This window comes from Neoarius graeffei, chromosome 12 (assembly GCF_027579695.1).
Source record: "Neoarius graeffei isolate fNeoGra1 chromosome 12, fNeoGra1.pri, whole genome shotgun sequence".
NCBI classification, from domain to species: Eukaryota; Metazoa; Chordata; class Actinopteri; order Siluriformes; family Ariidae; genus Neoarius; species Neoarius graeffei.
Genome location: NC_083580.1, coordinates 48,348,213 through 48,367,772, shown reverse-complemented (window position 1 = coordinate 48,367,772; position 19,560 = coordinate 48,348,213). Strand labels below are relative to the sequence as shown.

General features: G+C 41.1%; 1 protein-coding gene across 4 annotated transcripts in view; it reads right to left on the bottom strand.

Moving 5' to 3' along the window:
- nnt (nicotinamide nucleotide transhydrogenase) overlaps positions 1-19,560 on the bottom strand; it is a 113,700-nt gene that overhangs the window by 46,756 nt on the left and 47,384 nt on the right. For all 4 annotated transcript variants that reach the window (XM_060935953.1, XM_060935955.1, XM_060935951.1 and 1 more), the window contains exons 5-11: positions 18,763-18,850; positions 18,596-18,684; positions 16,136-16,323; positions 7,652-7,785; positions 7,080-7,271; positions 6,538-6,691; positions 5,161-5,322 (exon numbers count right to left, since the gene is read on the bottom strand). In XM_060935953.1, coding sequence (XP_060791936.1) covers positions 5,161-5,322; positions 6,538-6,691; positions 7,080-7,271; positions 7,652-7,785; positions 16,136-16,323; positions 18,596-18,684; positions 18,763-18,850 — 1,007 coding nt within the window. The remainder of the gene's footprint in view (positions 1-5,160; positions 5,323-6,537; positions 6,692-7,079; positions 7,272-7,651; positions 7,786-16,135; positions 16,324-18,595; positions 18,685-18,762; positions 18,851-19,560) is intronic.

Below are 19,560 nucleotides of genomic sequence, written 5' to 3'. Positions count from 1 at the left end.
GCCGGAACAGGCATGGAGGAGACCCACTCAGAGCCCCGACCACATCGGACAGTGTAAGTAATACAAGGGTTGGTTTAAATAAACACGCCAAAGTGAAAGTGCTGTCAGCCAACAAGCAACTGAAATGAGCTACATTTTGGGCGGCGTGGCAAGTTCCTGTGGATAACGCTGTGGCGTCGTTCGGCCCCATCACTTGGGGCTTTCTCCCCCAGGGTATTTTCACCCTCAAAAAAGAAAGATTAATAGAAAAACAACCGACTTGGCGGTCAATTTGGATTTTGAATGTTGTAATATAAACAATGTAGCTTAGAATGTGTCTTTGTGATCCTCAAGGTGAGATACGTCAATGAGAAATTATATACTGTGCATTTTTATTAAGCTGATAAATTTTACTAGTTATATTAAGTCAATTGACACATGCTTCAGTTTCCGGAGACATTATGGGTGTTGATCATCACTTCATAATAAGGAACCAGAAACTGAAGCGAATGACATAAATTTAAAAAGAGCGGTGCAAAAATCACTAATAAAGAGGTCATAACCTTTGGGTGTGTGTGGGTGATAATATTACCTTGTAAAGTTAGAATTCACCTCCCCAACCTATCGATGCCAATCTCCATTAAAAAATCCAAGCCCCAGAAAAACTTAACTTACCCCTGGTCTCTTCAAAAGCTAGACGCGGCTCTGCTCTAACTAACGCTGTGATGTAAAACGCTGTGTCGTTCTGTGTTCGGCTTCTAAATCGACGGAAAATTCTGATTTCTTCACTGCTGTTTGTTCCAAGATTCTTCTCGACTCTGTTCAATTGTAAATCAAGATTCAAAAAGTTTTTTTTTTTAATTGTCAATTCACTATACATCCAGGACATATAGGAGAATCGAAATGCCGTTTCTCTCTTACCTTACTTGTAAAAACAGATAACGATTACCCCCCCAAAAAATATGTAAATATTTATAAAATATAGATAAAAATACAGGTAGTCGACGACTTACGACCTATGCAACTTATAACCGATCGACTTTACGACCATCTGGTTATGACTGGCAAGTGTTTCCCAGCTGAGCTAGCTGAGCGTACGACAGTTTCCGCCCCAGCTCCTGGCCCCACCCAGCATCCAGCCTCTCGCTGCATACGACAGTTTCCGCCCCAGCTCCTGGTTTATGAAACGAGCAAATCCTCCCGCCAGCCCGAGCGCTGCAACAGCTGATGACGACGTAGACGACCCACAGCCAAGCACCATTGATGCCAGTGGTCACTAAATTTTGTATTTTGGTATGTTTCAAACTAAAATGTTTTCTATTTTTCACACCTGTATTTCGTATTTTTTGTTTTGCACATATTAACTTGTTGGGGGCTGGGTGTCTGCATTCTCGGGTCACTCTCAGACTTCTCTCTTTTGGTGGTGTTTGTTTTTTTTATTATTTGAATTGGAGAAAAGGTAATATGGAAAGTGGATAGAAACCCATGGTAATGTATATTAGAAATGAACAGATTTATGAATTTTTATTGTACAACCCCAATTCCAAAAAAGTTGGGACAAAGTACAAATTGTAAATAAAAACCGAATGTAATAATTTACAAATCTCAAAATCTGATATTGTATTCACAATAGAACATAGACAACATATCAAATGTTGAAAGTGAGACATTTTGAAATTTCATGCCAAATATTGGCTCATTTGAAATTTCATGACAGCAACACATCTTAAAGTTGGGACAGAGGCAATAAAAGGCTGGAAAAGTTAAAAGGTACAAAAAAGGAACAGCTGGAGGACCAAACTGCAACTCATTAGGTCAATTGGCAATAGGTCATTAACATGACTGGGTATAAAAAGAGCATCTTGGAGTGGCAGCGACTCTCAGAAGTAAAGATGGGAAGAGGATCACCAATCCCCCTAATTCTGCGCCGACAAATAGTGGCGCAATATCAGAAAGGAGTTCGACAGTGTAAAATTGCAAAGAGTTTGAACATATCATCATCTACAGTGCATAATATCATCAAAAGATTCAGAGAATCTGGAAGAATCTCTGTGCGTAAGGGTCAAGGCCAGAAAACCATACTGGGTGCCCGTGATCTTTGGGCCCTTAGACGGCACTGCATCACATACAGGCATGCTTCTGTACTGGAAATCACAAAATGGGCTCAGGAATATTTCCAGAGAACATTATCTGTGAACATAATTCACCGTGCCATCTGCTGTTGCCAGCTAAAACTCTATAGTTCAAAGAAGAAGCCGTATCTAAACATGATCCAGAAGCGCAGACGTCTTCTCTGGGCCAAGGCTCATTTAAAATGGACTGTGGCAAAGTGGAAAACTGTTCTGTGGTCAGACGAATCAAAATTTGAAGTTCTTTATGGAAATCAGGGACGGCGTGTCATTCGGACTAAAGAAGAGAAGGATGACCCAAGCTGTTATCGGCGCTCAGTTCAGAAGCCTGCATCTCTGATGGTATGGGGTTGCATTAGTGCGTGTGGCATGGGCAGCTTACACATCTGGAAAGACACCATCAATGCTGAAAGGTACAGTGGTGGGCAAAAGTTTACATACCCCAACAGAATGTTTCGTTTCTTGCCTATTTCTAAGAGAAACTGAATAATACACAAAAACCTTCATTTCACTTGTGGTTAATGGTTGGCTGAAGCCATTTATTGTCAAGAAAATGTTAACTCTTTTTAAACCATTCTGACAACAAAAAAAACTACACAAATGACCCTGATCAAAAGTTTACATACCCCAATTCTTAATACTGTGTATTTCCCCCTTTAACATCAATAACAGCTTGAAGTCTTTTGTGATAGTTGTCAATGAGTCTCTTTATCTTTTCAGATGGTAAAGCTGCCCATTCTTCTTGGCAAAAAGCCTCCAGTTCCTGTAAAGTCTGGGGCTGTCTTGCATGGACTGCACGTTTGAGGTCTCCCCAGAGTGGCTCAATAATGTTGAGGTCAGGAGACTGAGATGGCCACTCTAAGACCGTCACTTTATGCTGTTGTAGCCACTGACAAGTTGATTTGGCCTTGTGTTTGGATCATTGTCGTGCTGGAATGTCCAAGTTCGTCCTATGCGCAGCTTCCGGGCTGAGGCGTGTAGATTTTCCTCCAGTATTTTTTGATAAGTGACTGCATTCATCCTGCCATCAACTCTTACCAAATTTCCAGTGCCTTTGTAGTTCACACATCCCCAAAACATCAGAGATCCACCACCATGTTTCACTGTGGGAATGGTGTACTTTTCATCATAGGCCTTGATTCCTCGCCAGATGTAGCGTTTAGTGTTGTGCCCAAAAAGTTCAATTTTGGTCTCATCACTCCACACAATTTTTTGCCAAAAGGTTTGGGGTGTGTCTCTGTGCAGTCCGGCATATCGTAGACGGGCTTCTTTGTGGCATTTGCGTAGAAGGGGCTTTCTTCTGGCAAATCTCCCATGCAGCCCATTTCTTCTCAAGAGTCTCCTAATTGTACTCTTTGAAACATCCACATCAACTTGTTTCAGAGAATCTCGAAGTTCACCAGATGTTATTTGGGGCTTCTTCTTTACATCACGCACAATTCTTCTAGCAGTGGTGGGTGAAATTTTTCTTGGTCTACCTGAACGGGCTTTGGTGTCTACAGAGCCCCTGACTTTCCACTTCTTGATTGTTTGAACAGTGCTGACTGACATTTTTAATTGCTTTGATATTTTCTTATATCCCTTCCCTGATTTATAAAGTTCAACTACCTTTTCACGCAGGTCCTTTGACAATTCCTTTGATTTTCCCATGGCTCAATCTCAAAGATGACGCGCAGCACTGGATGAGGGATAAAAGGTTCTCTCAAAAGTCCAGCAATTTACTGACTTTTATTTTCACCCACTAATTAGAAGAAAACAGATCACAGGTGAAGGTAGTTGCCTTTAATTGCCATTCAGTCCTGTTTATGTCAAATTGTGTACAGGTTTTCAGGCCAATTCACAGGGGTATGTAAACTTTTGATCAGGGTCATTTAGGTAGTTTTTGTTGTTTTCATGGTTTTCAAAGAGTAAACGCAGTAATGAATGCAACAAATAGCTTCAGCCAACCATTAACCACAAGTGAAATAAAGGTTTTTGTGTATTATAATTCAATTTCTCTTAGAAATAGGCAAGAAACGAAACATTCTGTTGGGGTATGTAAACTTTTGCCCACCACTGTATATCCAGGTTCTAGAGCAACATATGCTCCCATCCAGACGATGTCTCTTTCAGGGAAGACCTTGCATTTTCCAACATGACAATGCCAAAACACATACTGCATCAATTACAGCATCATGGCTGCGTAGAAGAAGGGTCCGGGTACTGAACTGGCCAGCCTGCAGTCCAGATCTTTCACCCATAGAAAACATTTGGCACATCATAAAACGGAAGATAGGACAAAAAAGACCTAAGACAGTTGAGCAACTAGAATCCTACATTAGACAAGAATGGGTTAACATTCCTATCCCTAAACTTGAGCTACTTGTCTCCTCAGTCCCCAAACGTTTACAGACTGTTGTAAAGAGAAAAGGGGATGTCTCACAGTGGTAAACATGGCCTTGTCCCAACTTTTTTGAGATTTGTTGTTGTCATGAAATTTAAAAATCACCTAATTTTTCTCTTTAAATGATACATTTTCTCAGTTTAAACATTTGATAAGTCATCTATGTTCTATTCTGAATAAAATATGGACTTTTGAAACTTCCACATCATTGCATTCCGTTTTTATTTACAATTTGTACTTTGTCCCAACTTTTTTGGAATCGGGGTTGTACTTGATTCAAATATGTGAACTATTGTGTGTTTGGGTTGTAGTGTATTCCATGTTGTAATGTACTGTGTATGTGTATTGTATGTATATGTATGATTTGTTTGATGTTGTGATGCGAGAAGATTGGACACCTTGATTATAAAAAGTGCTAATGGTGATTCCGAATAAAAATGAAATGAAATTTTGCACTCGGTATATTTTTTTGCAAATACTACTATCATTTTGTACAAGTAAAATGTTCACGTTGCATTTGTGGATCTTCTGCAAAGAGAACGGAGGGGAGGAGAAGAAGAAAAAAAAAAACCCGACATTTTAGATGCTGCAAACTAACAGCCACTCAAATCACTAAGTCTTTTCAGTAGTCATTATATTAACTGAAGTTAGTGTGTGGGGCACGCTCACCAGAGATGGCATTTGTCACAGACATGAGAGGAGAATGGAGGGCGGGCGTGACCCCCCATACAGTATGGTATCCCACAATTCCTGCCAGGCCAAAGGTCGTCACCATCTGCGTGAAAGCAGCATTAGGTGCGCAGAGTCCAAGTCCGAGCAACGTAGCAAAACCTGAAAACACAAACATGCAGACCTTGTGTTAATATTTCAGCTTGAAACCATTACAATAATTATATAAAATGCCTAAAATGGATTTATTTCCAATTATTAAAAACTAGGGACATTTTTATATCGTTATCCTCATTAAACATGTAAAGATATACGAATATACAAACAATAACAAGCAAACTAGTCCTCCTGCCATCTCTAATAGCTGGCTGGATAATTAACTGCGAGCAAACTAATGCACAGTAGTCGCGGAATCGCTAATTTCTCAGTGATTAATTTTGCATTTCAGTATTATCCTCTGATCATTTGCGTAATTGTTTCAAGCTCTGGAGCGTGTTTGTGAGGTCACAAATCATATGGGAATAGATTTGACCCAAGCACCAAATACCATAGTTAACAGAATTGACTGTAACTTCATTTTTAAAAAGCCATGCAATTATGATACTCCAAAAAACTCCAGCTCATGCACCACCCACACTACGGGACCCTGGTGAACCACAGCAGGCAGAAACAGGACGTGTGAACGAGCTCCCCTGAGGCACTCTGAGAGGGTGGCTTTGAGGGGCTTTAGCATACCTTCCCTCTTATTATTCCCAGTTTCCTGGTATTTAGGAGGGAACAGAGGGGTTAAGTAGGACCGTGTGTGTGTGTGTGTGTGTGTGTGTGTGTGTGTGCGCCAAGACAGAGAAAGACAAAGAAGCCGGTTAATTCACTAAATGTCAAATTCTAATTCCTGAACCAAGGTCTGTCCAGATAGCAGGCTGATTACACAAACCATGAAAGAGCAGGAAGATGAATTTGCGTGTTTGTTTATCAGCAGGCTGTTGTGGGTCGTCTGAGTGAGGAAGTGCACACTTTTATCCAAGGCCAGATACTACCTCTCCTCACACAAGTGCTGCTCGCCTGCCTGCAACCAATAGAATCCATTTGCCCGGATTTTAGGGGTTATCGGATACCGAGTGCCAATAAGAAGGAAAATAAGTCGACCTCTTCCGATATTAGCGAGTGGCACGAACGAGCGACTGGAACAAAAAGTAATTGGGAAGATAATTTTATTTTAGTTTGTCAGGAAAAAAAAAAAAAAAAGTCTACAGTTATGCTGAAGAGAGAAAAAAAAAAAAAGAATCATAACTCCAAGACCACCCCAGCAGCTAGCTAAAGGAAAGAGGAGAAGGAAAGAGGGATGGAGGGAGAGGTCGAGCTGCTCTTGTGCTTTACCTCCAGTGTAGACACTGGCAGTGGTGAGCGTGGTTGTAAAGGGCGAGACAGCAGCAGCCTTCTCTTTCTGCAGCTCCTGCACGGTTTTGGGTTTGGGAGGCGCTGCCACAGGGATGTTATTGGGCTGCGGTGCGGGGAAAAGTACTTTTCCATCCTGGACACAGACAGAAAGACAGATAGAGATTAAGAGGAATTGCAACCTACTTACCTCAACTGAACCGGTTCTACATTTATACGAACCGAACAAATCTGCACACTAATGAGCGCTTTCACACCTGTTAGTCCGTTTGCGGAATCTGAATCAAAGTAAAATTGATTCTTTTGGGTTCATTTGTCTCAGTTTGACATGATTCACAGTGAAATCACTCTTTCGCTATTTGAGTTCACGTGGAAACGAACCAAGACCACCTCACTCAGATGCTCTTGGATCAGAGTGCAACTGGTGTGAAGCATACAGACAGGGAGAACACACAGGTTCCATTCAAACAGACTAAACAGTGCATGTGTGAAAGCACGCTAAACATCTGGCAGCTTGCGGGTACCTGCATGACGATTGAACCTCGGATGACGTGGTCCATTGTTCCGTAGTCGAAGGTGTCCTTTACGTCGAAGTGGAAGTTCTCCTTGTCTGGGCTGATCGCACGGATGAGTTTGGTGATGTTGTTGGAGTACAAGGTACTGGACTGAGTTGGAAGGCGACTGGGAAGATCTGTGAAGCCAATATGGGTCACGCCCTGCGAGATATGAACAAATATCACACTTTCAAAGCGTACTTTCTGGACAATGCACTACATACATTTCGTCTGGTTAGAAAAATTCAGTGTCATAAGTCATATTAGTTTACCAGGCATTTTTATTTATCCCCCCCCACAATTCTTGTACTGCCACTGAAATGGCTTCAGCGCCACCTCCTGGTCTGGTTTAGCTGAGTTTTTGTCCCAATAAATTGCATTTAAATCGTCTGACTTGATAGCAATCGTAATAGTTGGAATTTATAGGCAATTCCTATCGGCAATCATCCCAAGCCTACTCAAGGCAGATGGTGCTGTGCAAGTCAAGCCATTTATAACCAAAAATACATGACGCTAATTTTTTGTCCTTAAATCAGACTTACTTTGTGAACTACAAGCTGCCCAGGGACAGTGGTCTCGATGTTGCCCCCTGCCTCGGCAGCCAGATCCACCACTACTGAACCATCCTTCATGGTCTCCACCATCTCCTTCGTGATGAGCACTGGAGCTTTACGACCTGATTATCACAGGCACACATACACTACAAATGAGCATGGACAACATGCTTGTAATTAACAATTATTTGCCAAAGGTGAGGTGAATATCGGCGTATAACAACCAAGACAAAGTCAAGGTTATTACTCACCGATATTCATTGACCCTGAGGCAGGTAATTATTTTAGCATAAATACACCGGTGATTATTAAAAATATTTTTTAAAAAAACATTTAAATAAATATTCAAAAGCAGCATGCAAACGTAACGCGCGCAGACTTGTCACACTTATCTACGCAAAGTTGTGTAAAATACTTGGTTTTGAAACAGATAAAAGAAAATTACCATTCCACCTTACTTTTGAATAGTTTTAGACCAAACTTCGTAGCATCTTTAGTGCTTTTAGGAACAGCATTTTTTTTTCATAATTTATCATTTACAGTGACGAAGCGCTTGGCCGACATTTTGCCAAATCGCTGGAAGTGATTGAGAAATAATCCCAATCTCTCAACTAAATCAGCGCACGCGATTTCCTGTAATCGCCTTCGCATTTATACAAATTTTTTTTTAATCTTTATTTCGAACGTGTGAACAATGAACAGTAAAATCAAAACAAACTAAATAACCATAATCATAGAAAAAAAAAAAAAAAAAAAAAAAATATATATATATATATATATATATATATATATATATATATATATATATATATATATATATATATATACACACACACACACACACACACACACAAATATATATATATATATATACACAAATAATTAAAATGAACTTGAACATGTTTGAAAACAAGTAGGAAGTAGTAAAAACTGGTTAATTATTGGTTAATTATTAAACCAATATATTATTAAATATAATAGCCAACATTAAAGTATAAAAGTCAAAACCTGTAAAATGCTTTTCAGGCCAGTTCTAAACCTGATGCCTGTTTGTTATTGTATTTACGGTAGCCATGCCTGTCTAGCAGTTACAGGAATGTTAAGAGAGGCCGGCATAAACTAACATCGTTATAGCTTACCACATTAAACATTACAAAATAACACAGAACAGGGCCGAGACAAAATCAGAAAAAAGCTGAAAAAAATCTTCCAATTCTTTAAAGGGCCTAATCACAAGCCTTAAACAAGCGTCTTTAATTCTGATATTAGGGCAAGACCATAACAGGTTCAAGATGTTGAAAATTAATTTGTGCACCAGATAAATTATCTTCCTCCCAGCCATGTGGTTTAAAGACACACCATTTTACACTGATTAAAGTCATAATGAACAGGCACGATGAGTCTGTGCACATTGCACTCATTCTTTTTTTCGAAATGAAACAAAGTATATGCAAATGAGGTTTTGCCTTTTAAACAATAAATATTACAAAAAGCTTTCATATTTCTACTTCGTGTCTGAGCTCAGCTTTATCATTTTTTAGGGCTAAAATTAAATGAGAGATACGCAGAACCATGGCCTCACTTTTTTTGTTTATAAATCCCTTGAGACCTCAAGAATGGCACAGGAATAGTTTTAAGCGTTAACAATAAATCTAATAGTAATTTTTATGATTAAAATGATTCATATAGGTAGCGGTCTGAGTGAAATGACCTTGACGTCCGTAACATCACAGCAGGAAGGCTATCGGTCTCATCACCATTTCCGCTATACTAAAACACGGAGCTGACTGCAACTCCGATCTTCCATTTTGAGCTAATTTATCGCCATGCCACATAGATGTGTTGCTGGCAGGTGCAGCAACACGACAGAAGGTGGATTTACGGCCCAAGAATGTTCAAACTGCAAAGATTTGGATGCGTTTTGCGAGTTGTTCACGGGCACATTGGGCGCCTACGAAGTGGTCTCTCCTCTGCTCCGCACATTTTACTGAAGACTCGTACAAAACCTCTGATCTGTTGAGCAGCGTTGGCTATAAGCCCGTATTGAAAGAGGGTGCAGTATCAACAATTAAAGGAAAACTACAAGAAAAGGAAAGTAGGTTCAGTTGCACCAGTTCTCCCAGAGTGAGCAGAGGGTTGTTGCTAAAACCCGAGATGGAACAGGACGTGGCATCATATCACTCAGGCAGTAACCTCCCTGCGGTTCTTGCCAAAACCGGTGATGTCCCGTCCCGGGTTTTAGTAATTGCCTGAGCCGAGCAGTAATGGCGGAGTACTCAGCATGGAGAAAATGGAGAATGAGTGGAGCAGCCGTCTGATTTCTCCGCCGCATATGCTCGCCTCAGCAGCAATATCTCACCCTTACATGAAAGAAGCGAATGAACGGAGAACTGAACGAACAACTGAAAGTCAGATTGTTTCAAAACAATCGGCCACAAGGCCAGCCTTCAAGAAGCGAGAACACAGACGGGTAAGCTCCGACTCTCATTTGGATACAAAACAACACTCATTGTTTACCTGCATTTAGATTAATACATGTAACTTGTATTGTGTGTTGAAGTTCCCGGTATAAGATTATTTAATTTGCTTCAGAATGTGATTGTCTCAGTTCATCTGATTATTTAATTAGCCTTATGTTTTATCAGTGAAAACGCATGCATGTACATGTATGTTGCACAAGTTAGAACACCTATCCTGTTTTAATGAGAGTCAACCCGCAATCAATGAAGTCAAATCAGTCTTAGTTGAGCAAATCAGTAACGGGATTTCTTACTTTCACCATAAATTTATTTATTTATATGACTTTGGTCTGTAGCTGTCCAAGGCCTCGGCCTTAAAACCAGTTCCCGCTGTGACGTCACGCACTCAGGGCTGGCTGCCTCAGTAGGGCAGCTCGAATGCAAACTTTGCAGTCGATTTTAACTCTCAAACATATACATTTTTTATTCCCATTTACACAGCATACAAGAGTCAAGGATGGAGATACTATCCACTCAAACGTATTTAAAATAAAAGGTTCCACGTATCTCCTTTAAGGAGTGATTTTGAATGAGTGGTAAATGCAGCTGAAAAATTTTTCTAGATTTTGTGTGGTGAAACATGTCAAAACAATTAAAACCCACTTTTTTTTTTTTCAACTGTATGAAAAAAACCTAGTGTGTTCCATTGTTTTCACGATTAAATGGGAAGCGCAAAAAAAAAAAAGTTCACACAACCCTTTAGTCAGCTTTAGTCTAAAGGCTTTGTTAAGTAGGCTCAGACTACAGCAGACGCAAAAGCACACATGCAAGATGCACTGACTGACTCTCTCAACTCCTGATCAGATTTCCCCGTCGACATGAATCTGAGACTCAAAAGTCATTTTGACCGGACTTTGAGTGCAGTTTAGCGATATTTTCTATTCTATTCAGCAATGCTTTTATATTGCCTTTACTGCCATAACACACTATATCAAGATCGAGAATTCAGCAGAGGCCACACGATTCCATATTAATTACATCGGATTACATTTCTTATTATTTTTAAAAGTTAAATATGAATGCATTTCCTATTTAAGGCAATGGTTTTAATTTTATGCATATTTGAAACTTTATATGTGTTAAAAAAAAAAAACTAACTTTCTTCTGGTCCCAAGAAGTATTGTTAATAAGTAATAATTAAAATAAGTTAGTGCGGATCGTAGCAAATTTCTGTTAGGCTATTTTCGTGACCACTCGGCGTGTGACGTAATTTAAGCCAAACAAACCTTATTGTTGTGCAGTGAACTGTAACAGGACTGGTTCAAGAAGTTTTTACCTTTTTCCGAGAGAGGAGAAGAGGCAGAGAGAGTGGATTGGCTTTTTCCGGAAGAGGAGAAAAGGCGGAGCGATAGGGTTGGCTTTTTCCAAAAAAAAGGAGAAGAGGCGGAGCGATAGGGTTGGCTTTTTCCAAAAAAAGAAGAGACGGAGCGAGAGGGTTGGCTTTTTCCGAAAGAGGAAACGAGGCAGAGAGAGTGGATTGTGCATGTGAAGCCAGAGGGTTGGCTTTTTCCAAAAAAGGAGAAGAGGCGGAGTGATAGGGTTGGCTTTTTCCAAAAAAGGAGAAGAGGCAGAGAGAGTGGATTGTGCATGTGAAGCCAGAGGGTTGGCTTTTTCCAAAAAAGGAGAAGAGGCGGAGAGAGTGGATTGTGCATGTGAAGCCAGAGGGTTGGCTTTTTCTGGAAGAGGAGAAGAAGCGGAGAGTGGATTGTGTGCGTGAAGCCAGAGGGTTGGCTTTTTCCGGAAGAGGAGAAGAGGCGGAGCGAGAGGGTTGGCTTTTTCCGAAAAAGGAGAAGAGGCGGAGTGAGTGGGTTGGCTTTTTCCGAAAGAGGAGACGAGGCAGAGAGAGTGGATTGTGCACGTGAAGCCAGAGGGTTGTTTTTTTCCGGAAGAGGAGACGAGGCGGAGAGAGTGGATTGTGTGCGTGAAGCCAGAGGGTTGTTTTTTCCCCCGAAGAGAAGAGGTGGAGAGAGTGGATTGTGCGTGTGAAACAAAATCAAGCAGTCAAAGAAGAAAGAGCAGCAACGCTCAAGCAAAAAGAAGATTGGCAGTAAGCATTTTTACTTTTGCTTGCAATTGAAAAGTCAAGAATCCTGAGGGATCCTGTATAATCATTGTGGAAATAAGACAAAGGGATATTTCCTCACAGAGTAGGCTATAAATAGTATAATGCTGCGGATGGCAGGCTAATGTGGCCTACCGGCACACTGTCAAGTAACCGTTCCCTATATCCACTAGGGAGGGCGGTTTAATTATTCTTCAGAAGGGCTCTTATTTAGTATTACGACAAAAGTAGGAATTTATTATAACTACCAGGATAAATCGTTTGGGCGCGAGTCTTGTTGACGTCCGGCGTCACCGCGATCAGAGTCGGTCGAGTCGCTGTCCGATTCCGAGGCTGCACAGTCAAACCAGTGAGTCACATTCACCGATTGCTTCGCAACGGCCATAGGTTCATACATATATGGTTTCACCTCTCGATATTCAATTTGGAGAGTTCCTACTTCAAAATCGCTATCGCTTTCAGACATTTTACACAACCTCTCACAACCAAAGTCCGTACACGTGTGCTCAGTTCCCAAGTGAACACAGAGCTGCTCCTGGTCTGTTTGGCTTGAATGACGTCACGACGACGGTCCCCTGGCAGTGAAAGTGCGCATAAGTGAGATGTAAACAAACCTTTGGAAATTGGGCAAAACAGTATATTTTAACCGTTTTATTCAATTTTAGGGTGCAAATTAGACACCAGGAAGACTGAATTCGCTTTTTGGGTCGTTCTTCTAGACAAAATTGATATTCTACGTTTCACCTCTGACCGTTGCCTCGGCCCTTGTGGAGGGGTGGGGGGATCCACCCTTATCTCTCAATCTCTACAATGAATACATGCAATGTGTTACTTAACTGTCATGTCAGATTTATTCCATAATAAAATTGAGTCAATTTTTGGGGGTTTAAACACCTTTCCTCTGTCTAGAGGTTCCTTATATTACCCACAATGCCGTTTGACTACCTGCTGATAGTTGTACAAGTGGTGCAGTGGAATTAGCCCAAGCTTCATCTCTACCTAATGAGAGTGATACAGCAGTGCTTTAGTCTTTCAGTGTGTCCAGCTGTGCCATAGCTGCTATGCATTGTAGGAATTTGAGTCCAACATCTGTTGTCTCCGCAACTCTGGATTTCTCATCATGATGAACATCGCTGAAAATGGTGCGTGAGAAAAGGAACTCTTGCGCTTTTGTTTTGCGGAGCTAACCGAGAAACCTGAACATGATCCAGCGCTCGAAACTAACGGTGTCCCGACGTCCCGGGGACCATAAAAAAATGTCATCGGGACACAAAATTATCATATCTGGGACAATCCCGGGACAATGGAAAAAAATAGATCTAGAAAAAAAGTTCTACATTAATATTATTTACAAAGCCGTAACACATACGTAGACATTCACCTAATTTGTCAATTTTAATTTTAAAACGTTAACAGCGAAAAATACACAGTAGCTACACTTTCGATGCACCTGCATCAGTAGGCCACAGAGCAGCGCATTCTGTTCTAGAATCTTCGGCCGGTGTCCGCATTATATGGACTTGGAATGGAATTGCTACCGCACACGCTGCGCCGACTCTTGCCAGAACAAAAATGCTTAAGTGGTTGAAGGGGACCGATCGCGGGGAAGAAACTGAAAGCCCAGACATAACGTCTCCGGGACCTTCAGGATCCAAAGTGTCATCGCCTGGTCTGCAGGCAACGCTAGCAACTGAATGAACTTAATGAACACTGTTAGACACGTTATAAAATACAACAGGAATGATGTGGATGATATTGACGGAAGATACCGTTCAACAGAATAAGTGAGTTTTCTTGGTGTCTTTCTAGTTCAGAAAGTTTAGTCAGTCAGCAGCACAACTAGGCTCGGACCTGCCACTATGCTGATGTTGCTAACATTTGCACCCAAGTTTCGGCAGCGAAAGTTCATAAAATGGATAACGGAAAGTTCATAAAAATGGATAACAGTAATGGATAACGGAAAGTTCATAAAAATGGATAACGGTAATGGTGAAAATTATAAGTCGGCCTTATAAGTGCCAACAGATATTCAAGGTATAAGTAGATGAAATGAACATAAAAGGGGTCTTATTTTCAACCAAAGTGTACTGCAGATGTAGTGAGTTGAAACATTTTCTGAATGAGCTAGTTGGCCCCTTTAAATAAACGGGTATCTATTCATACAGTGAGATCGCCAAAGTTTAATAAACTGAAAATGCAATAACTAATTTTGAAGTAGATGATGTATAGGACATGTGTCGCTTGTGTCTTGTGACTTATTGTAAAAATGATATAAAGGGTTCAAAATCGCATAGTTACAAATATAATAGTAACTTCATATGATAATATTAACCACTGGTTATTTCAGAGAGGAAAAAAATGGGGACACTATTGCTTCCATTCGGGACAACAACACAGAATTCGGGACCACTGGGGGACACAAAGAAAAAAAAGTTAATTTCGAGCCCTGGCATTATCACTTAAATTTTTACTCCTATTAAAACACCACTGTAACTGCTCTAGCAAGGACAATACTCCTGGTGACGTCAGCTCAGCACACAAGTGTTAAATACAGCACCAGGATATCGAAACTACATCTCAAATTTCATCAACAACAAAACGTCAAGGGTTACAGTCCGGGAGTTTAAGAGGCTATTAATAATCCATTTATCCTGACAAAAGACTTTTTTTTTTTTTTAAACATCATAATGCCCCAATTACACCAACTGCGTTAACCAGTTAAATTAGACTCTTACATGTTTTCTATCTCAACCACAAATAAGGAGACAGATTTCATTTCAGGACAACAGTCTTCAGAAATTTAAACAGTACAACGTTTCACAGTGAAGGGTTTTCCCAGGCCGCCACACATTTTAATCGATCCAATTTAAACCAAGTTACACTAGTTGTATATCCGAGGCCCCCATCCGCACAAACGGGTATTTCTAAACATGTAGATATTAACCTTGCCTTCAACCATATCCAAGATTCTTGTCCACAAACAGCATTTTTGGAAACATCTCCCTCTACACAAACACTGATGAGAGCCAGCCAGTCAATTAGCTGACGATAATACATCAGAAAGTGTTCTGGCAAACACGATATACAAACAAGAGAATATTAAGAACTGTGTATTGAGGAGTAGAGAGAGCACAGCACAGAAACGCACCAAAAATTCATTAGATCGCTTCGGTAACCCGAACCAAAACCTGTTCAGCGTCACATCAAAAGTTCTAAAACGAAAAAGGACAAACAGTAACGATGAGGTGAAACTACTGCTGAAGGTTACACTCAAGAATACTTTATTTAAAAAAAAAAAAACATAATAGATCAACTCAAAGTCCTTCCCACGCCATGTGGCGCATAGGGCGGCGCCGATCTCAGTTTCTGTAGCCCTCTACCTCTCACCTATTACATAGCTAGGATTATAGTGGGAGGCTAGTCCTCTGGTAACCGCAAGAGTTTGACTCCCCACTCGCATCTGTATTACGGCACACCTCGCCAGACGGCAGTAGGTACCATTTTTATGATGGTCTTTGGTGTGACCTGACCATGAGTAGAACTTGCGTTCTCCTGCTAACGACTAGGCCAACTCGCAGTATTGTAATAGACGATGCTTCCTTTAAAAAGAGAACCTGACAACATACAGTACATTTGAAGAACTACCTCAAATCACAAAGAAGGAAAAACTAAAGGAAGCTGTAGCACGTCAATTTATCATTACCACCTAATAAGGGGAAAGGTTATATTTTCTTATGGATTGTGGGGTTTTTTTTTTTTTAGTAATGCCTAACACCAGTCATTTGTGGCAGCTAAGCCATTAGAAATGTGCACTAAGCTCTATAAAACGGAGCTGGAAATCATGTGATGGCCAGTACGATCTGTGGCTTTATGAAACACGTGCGTGCTTACCCGGGATGAGAGCAGTGCTGATGAGGATGTCGATGTCCAAACACTGCTTGGCAAACAGTTTCAGCTCAGCCTCGATGAACTCCTTGGACATCTCTTTAGCGTAGCCGCCCTGGCCTTCCCCAGACTCCTTCACATCCACCTCCAGCGGCTCGGCTCCCAGGGACTTAAACTGCTCCAAGGCTGCAGCTCTGTAGGAGTATATACGCGTGTGAAAAGGTCAAACATCCCAACAACCATTGAGTTCAATTTGTTAGCAAAGTTCCTTGCAGGAGCCTTTAAAATTTTCATTCAAAACACACATCACCCTTAAACACACAAAGGTGAACAGGAGCAGAGAGGAGAAACGATAGGCTGAGCTGCTGCATAAACAAGAGAGCTGCGCCATCTAGTGGCAAAGCATAATTGCAAAAAAAAAGGACATTTTTTCAAATCTGTTTTTTTCATTTGATGCACTGAATTTCAAAAATGCAAATCCAAGCACGGTTTAGCAGGAATGCTGAATTTGTTCATGACTCTCAGTCACTCAGACTCATTCACTGAAAAAATTGATTTAGGTGGAGACTTGCATCAACTGGGTTCTTATGAAGCCTTTAAAGAGCAAATTATTGGGGGGGGGGGGGGGGGGGGAGCAGCCACCAGACAATTTCCTCTCCGTCTTATACCATAACGGTTGCGTACTTTGGAAATTAACTGGTCGATTCATTTATTTTGTAAATTAGTCTTACAAATATCACTATAATTATGACGACTGATTTTGTGCACTGCTGTTTTGATCCATTACTGAGATGAATGAATGAATATTTAAGTTGATGAAAAATAGAAGAATAAATGTTGCATTTTTTGGTAATAAAACTTTAATTCCATCCATCCATCTTCTACCGCTTATCTGGATCCGGGTTGTGGGGGGTAGCAGCCTAAGCAAAGCAGTAGGGTGGTCCCCAAATTTTTTTTTTTTTTAGGATTTTGTTACGACCACCTTACCTTTTTTTTTTTACATTGCCTAAAAGAAGTTATTGTGCGAAATTTGGTTAAGTTTAGAGGTGCCACAAAGCCATTAAAGTTTTCACTCAAGAAACAATATAAAATAATGTGTCTTATTAACTGTTTCATATTAATACAAACAATACAGTAATATAACTTCCTGTGTTCAGAGTAACAATAGCTATTACTTGTCTGTGATTTTCTAAACCCTTCGGTATTATGGTATCTTGTGGAGATAAAAGAAGGACTTCCCTAGCAGAAGGAAGCTTTCTCCTAGACAGTTCCTTGGAAGTGGGACCAATTAACCAAACATAATTGTCCTTTCTGGTTTTGTGCTTTGCACCACCGGTACTACTTGTATTACTGTTGCTAGCCATCTGAAAAACATAGAAAGAAAAACATTCACAACTTCATCAGCATATTACGATCAGTGCTCATTGTTTAAGAACCCCTTAGTGCATGAAAGTTAACCTTCTATCAGTCTATAAACTCTTCCTGCCTCTTCTTTTTCATAGAAGTGGCATATTCCCTCTAGAACTGTGACTTTTTTGGGGTTTGAGATCTTCTCTGCAACAGTCTACGCACCAACTAATGTTAATGGCTTAACTCGATTTGCAACCTCGTGTGGCACCTCTAAATATTAACCAATTTTTCTGAAATGTTGCTTGTTGCCTTCTTTTAGCCTATGTAAAAAAAATGGTAGGGTGGTCGGAATGTTTTGGTTAAAAAAAAAAAAAAAATTCCCCATATATTTCGGGACCACCCTACAGAGCAGCCCAGACTTCCCTCTCCCTGGCCACCTCCACCAGCTCTTCCGGAGGAATACCGAGGCGTTCCCAGGCCAGCAGAGAGATGTAATCTCTCCAGCATGTCCTGGGTCTGCCCCGGGGTCTCCTCCCGGTGGGGCATGCCCAGAAAACCTCCCTAGGGAGGTGTCCGGGGGCATCCTAACAAGCTGCCCGAACCACCTCAACTGATTTTAATTTCATACGTTTTCAAAAACAAATCAAATCGTGAATTGTTGCATGCCTAGGTGGATTTGCAAACATGCTTTTTCCCTATTAAAACTAAGTCTCTGCACCAAGTAATTGATTATGAGTAATATGCACGACTCAATCTTTCACAGCACTATTACAGACTACCAAGGGGTGAACAACATACACACAAGTGCCAGGTGATTCGATAATAATGCCTAGTTTTTTGTCTCAAGACATACAAATAAATCTTAACAACTGTGGCACTGGAAAAATCCACACAGATGCCTACTTTTACTGTGCAGAGCCACTGTAGAGGACAGATTTAAAGCTCAACAGAAGATGAGCTTGTAAGGGCTACGCAAGACTGCAGCTAATTAAGCCTCGACTATGATCCCGTACTGCTCAGTTTGATCATGTGCGCCAAACAAACACCACGGTGCTGCACTAAACCAAGAGTGATAGACATCAAAACATGCATTCAGCAGCTGCAGTGGTTTAATACCTCGTGTCAAAGCCCCTGACAATGGCACCCATGGCCCGGGCAGTTCCTGCAGCAGCCAGTCCGGCCACGCCCCCTCCAATGATGAGCACCTTACAGCCAAAACAACAGGATGTGAAACACCACTAAACAAGAATGCACAAAAATACCAGATGCACAGGATGTCTTACCTTAGCAGGGGGAACTTTTCCTGCAGCGGTGATCTGGCCGGTGAAGAAGCGACCAAAGTGGTTCGCAGCCAGGACCACAGCTTTATATCTGCCAAAATAAAAACAGAGGACCGTTAAATCTCACGGAACACAATAACTCCGGGTTCACTACGCAAACGAATTTTAAAAAAAAAAAAAGTGCACTTTTTTTTTTAAAATATATAGGGTGAAGTTTTCTCATCTCATCTCATTATCTCTAGCCGCTTTATCCTGTTCTACAGGGTCGCAGGCAAGCTGGAGCCTATCCCAGCTGACTACGGGCGAAAGGCGGGGTACACCCTGGACAAGTCGCCAGGTCATCACAGGGCTGACACAGACACAGACAACCATTCACACGCACATTCACACCTACGGTCAATTTAGAGTCACCAGTTAACCTAACCTGCATGTCTTTGGACTGTGGGGGAAACCGGAGCACCCGGAGGAAACCCACGCGGACACGGGGAGAACATGCAAACTCCACACAGAAAGGCCCTCGCCGGCCCCGGGGCTCGAACCCAGGACCTTCTTGCTGTGAGGCGACAGCGCTAACCACTACACCACCGTGCCGCCCGGGTGAAGTTTTCTGAGAGAGACATTTAAATTTATTGAACTTAAAATGTACTGAAGGAGTCCCCAGTGTCTCTTTGTAACAGTCATCAGTAAAGCTGTAACTACACTTTCAGACATGGGGAAATCTTCAGGACAGACGAGTTTATACTTTACTGCATTTTTTTCTTCTCTTATTAACCTCAAGAGCAAGAAGAGAGAGGCTGGCAA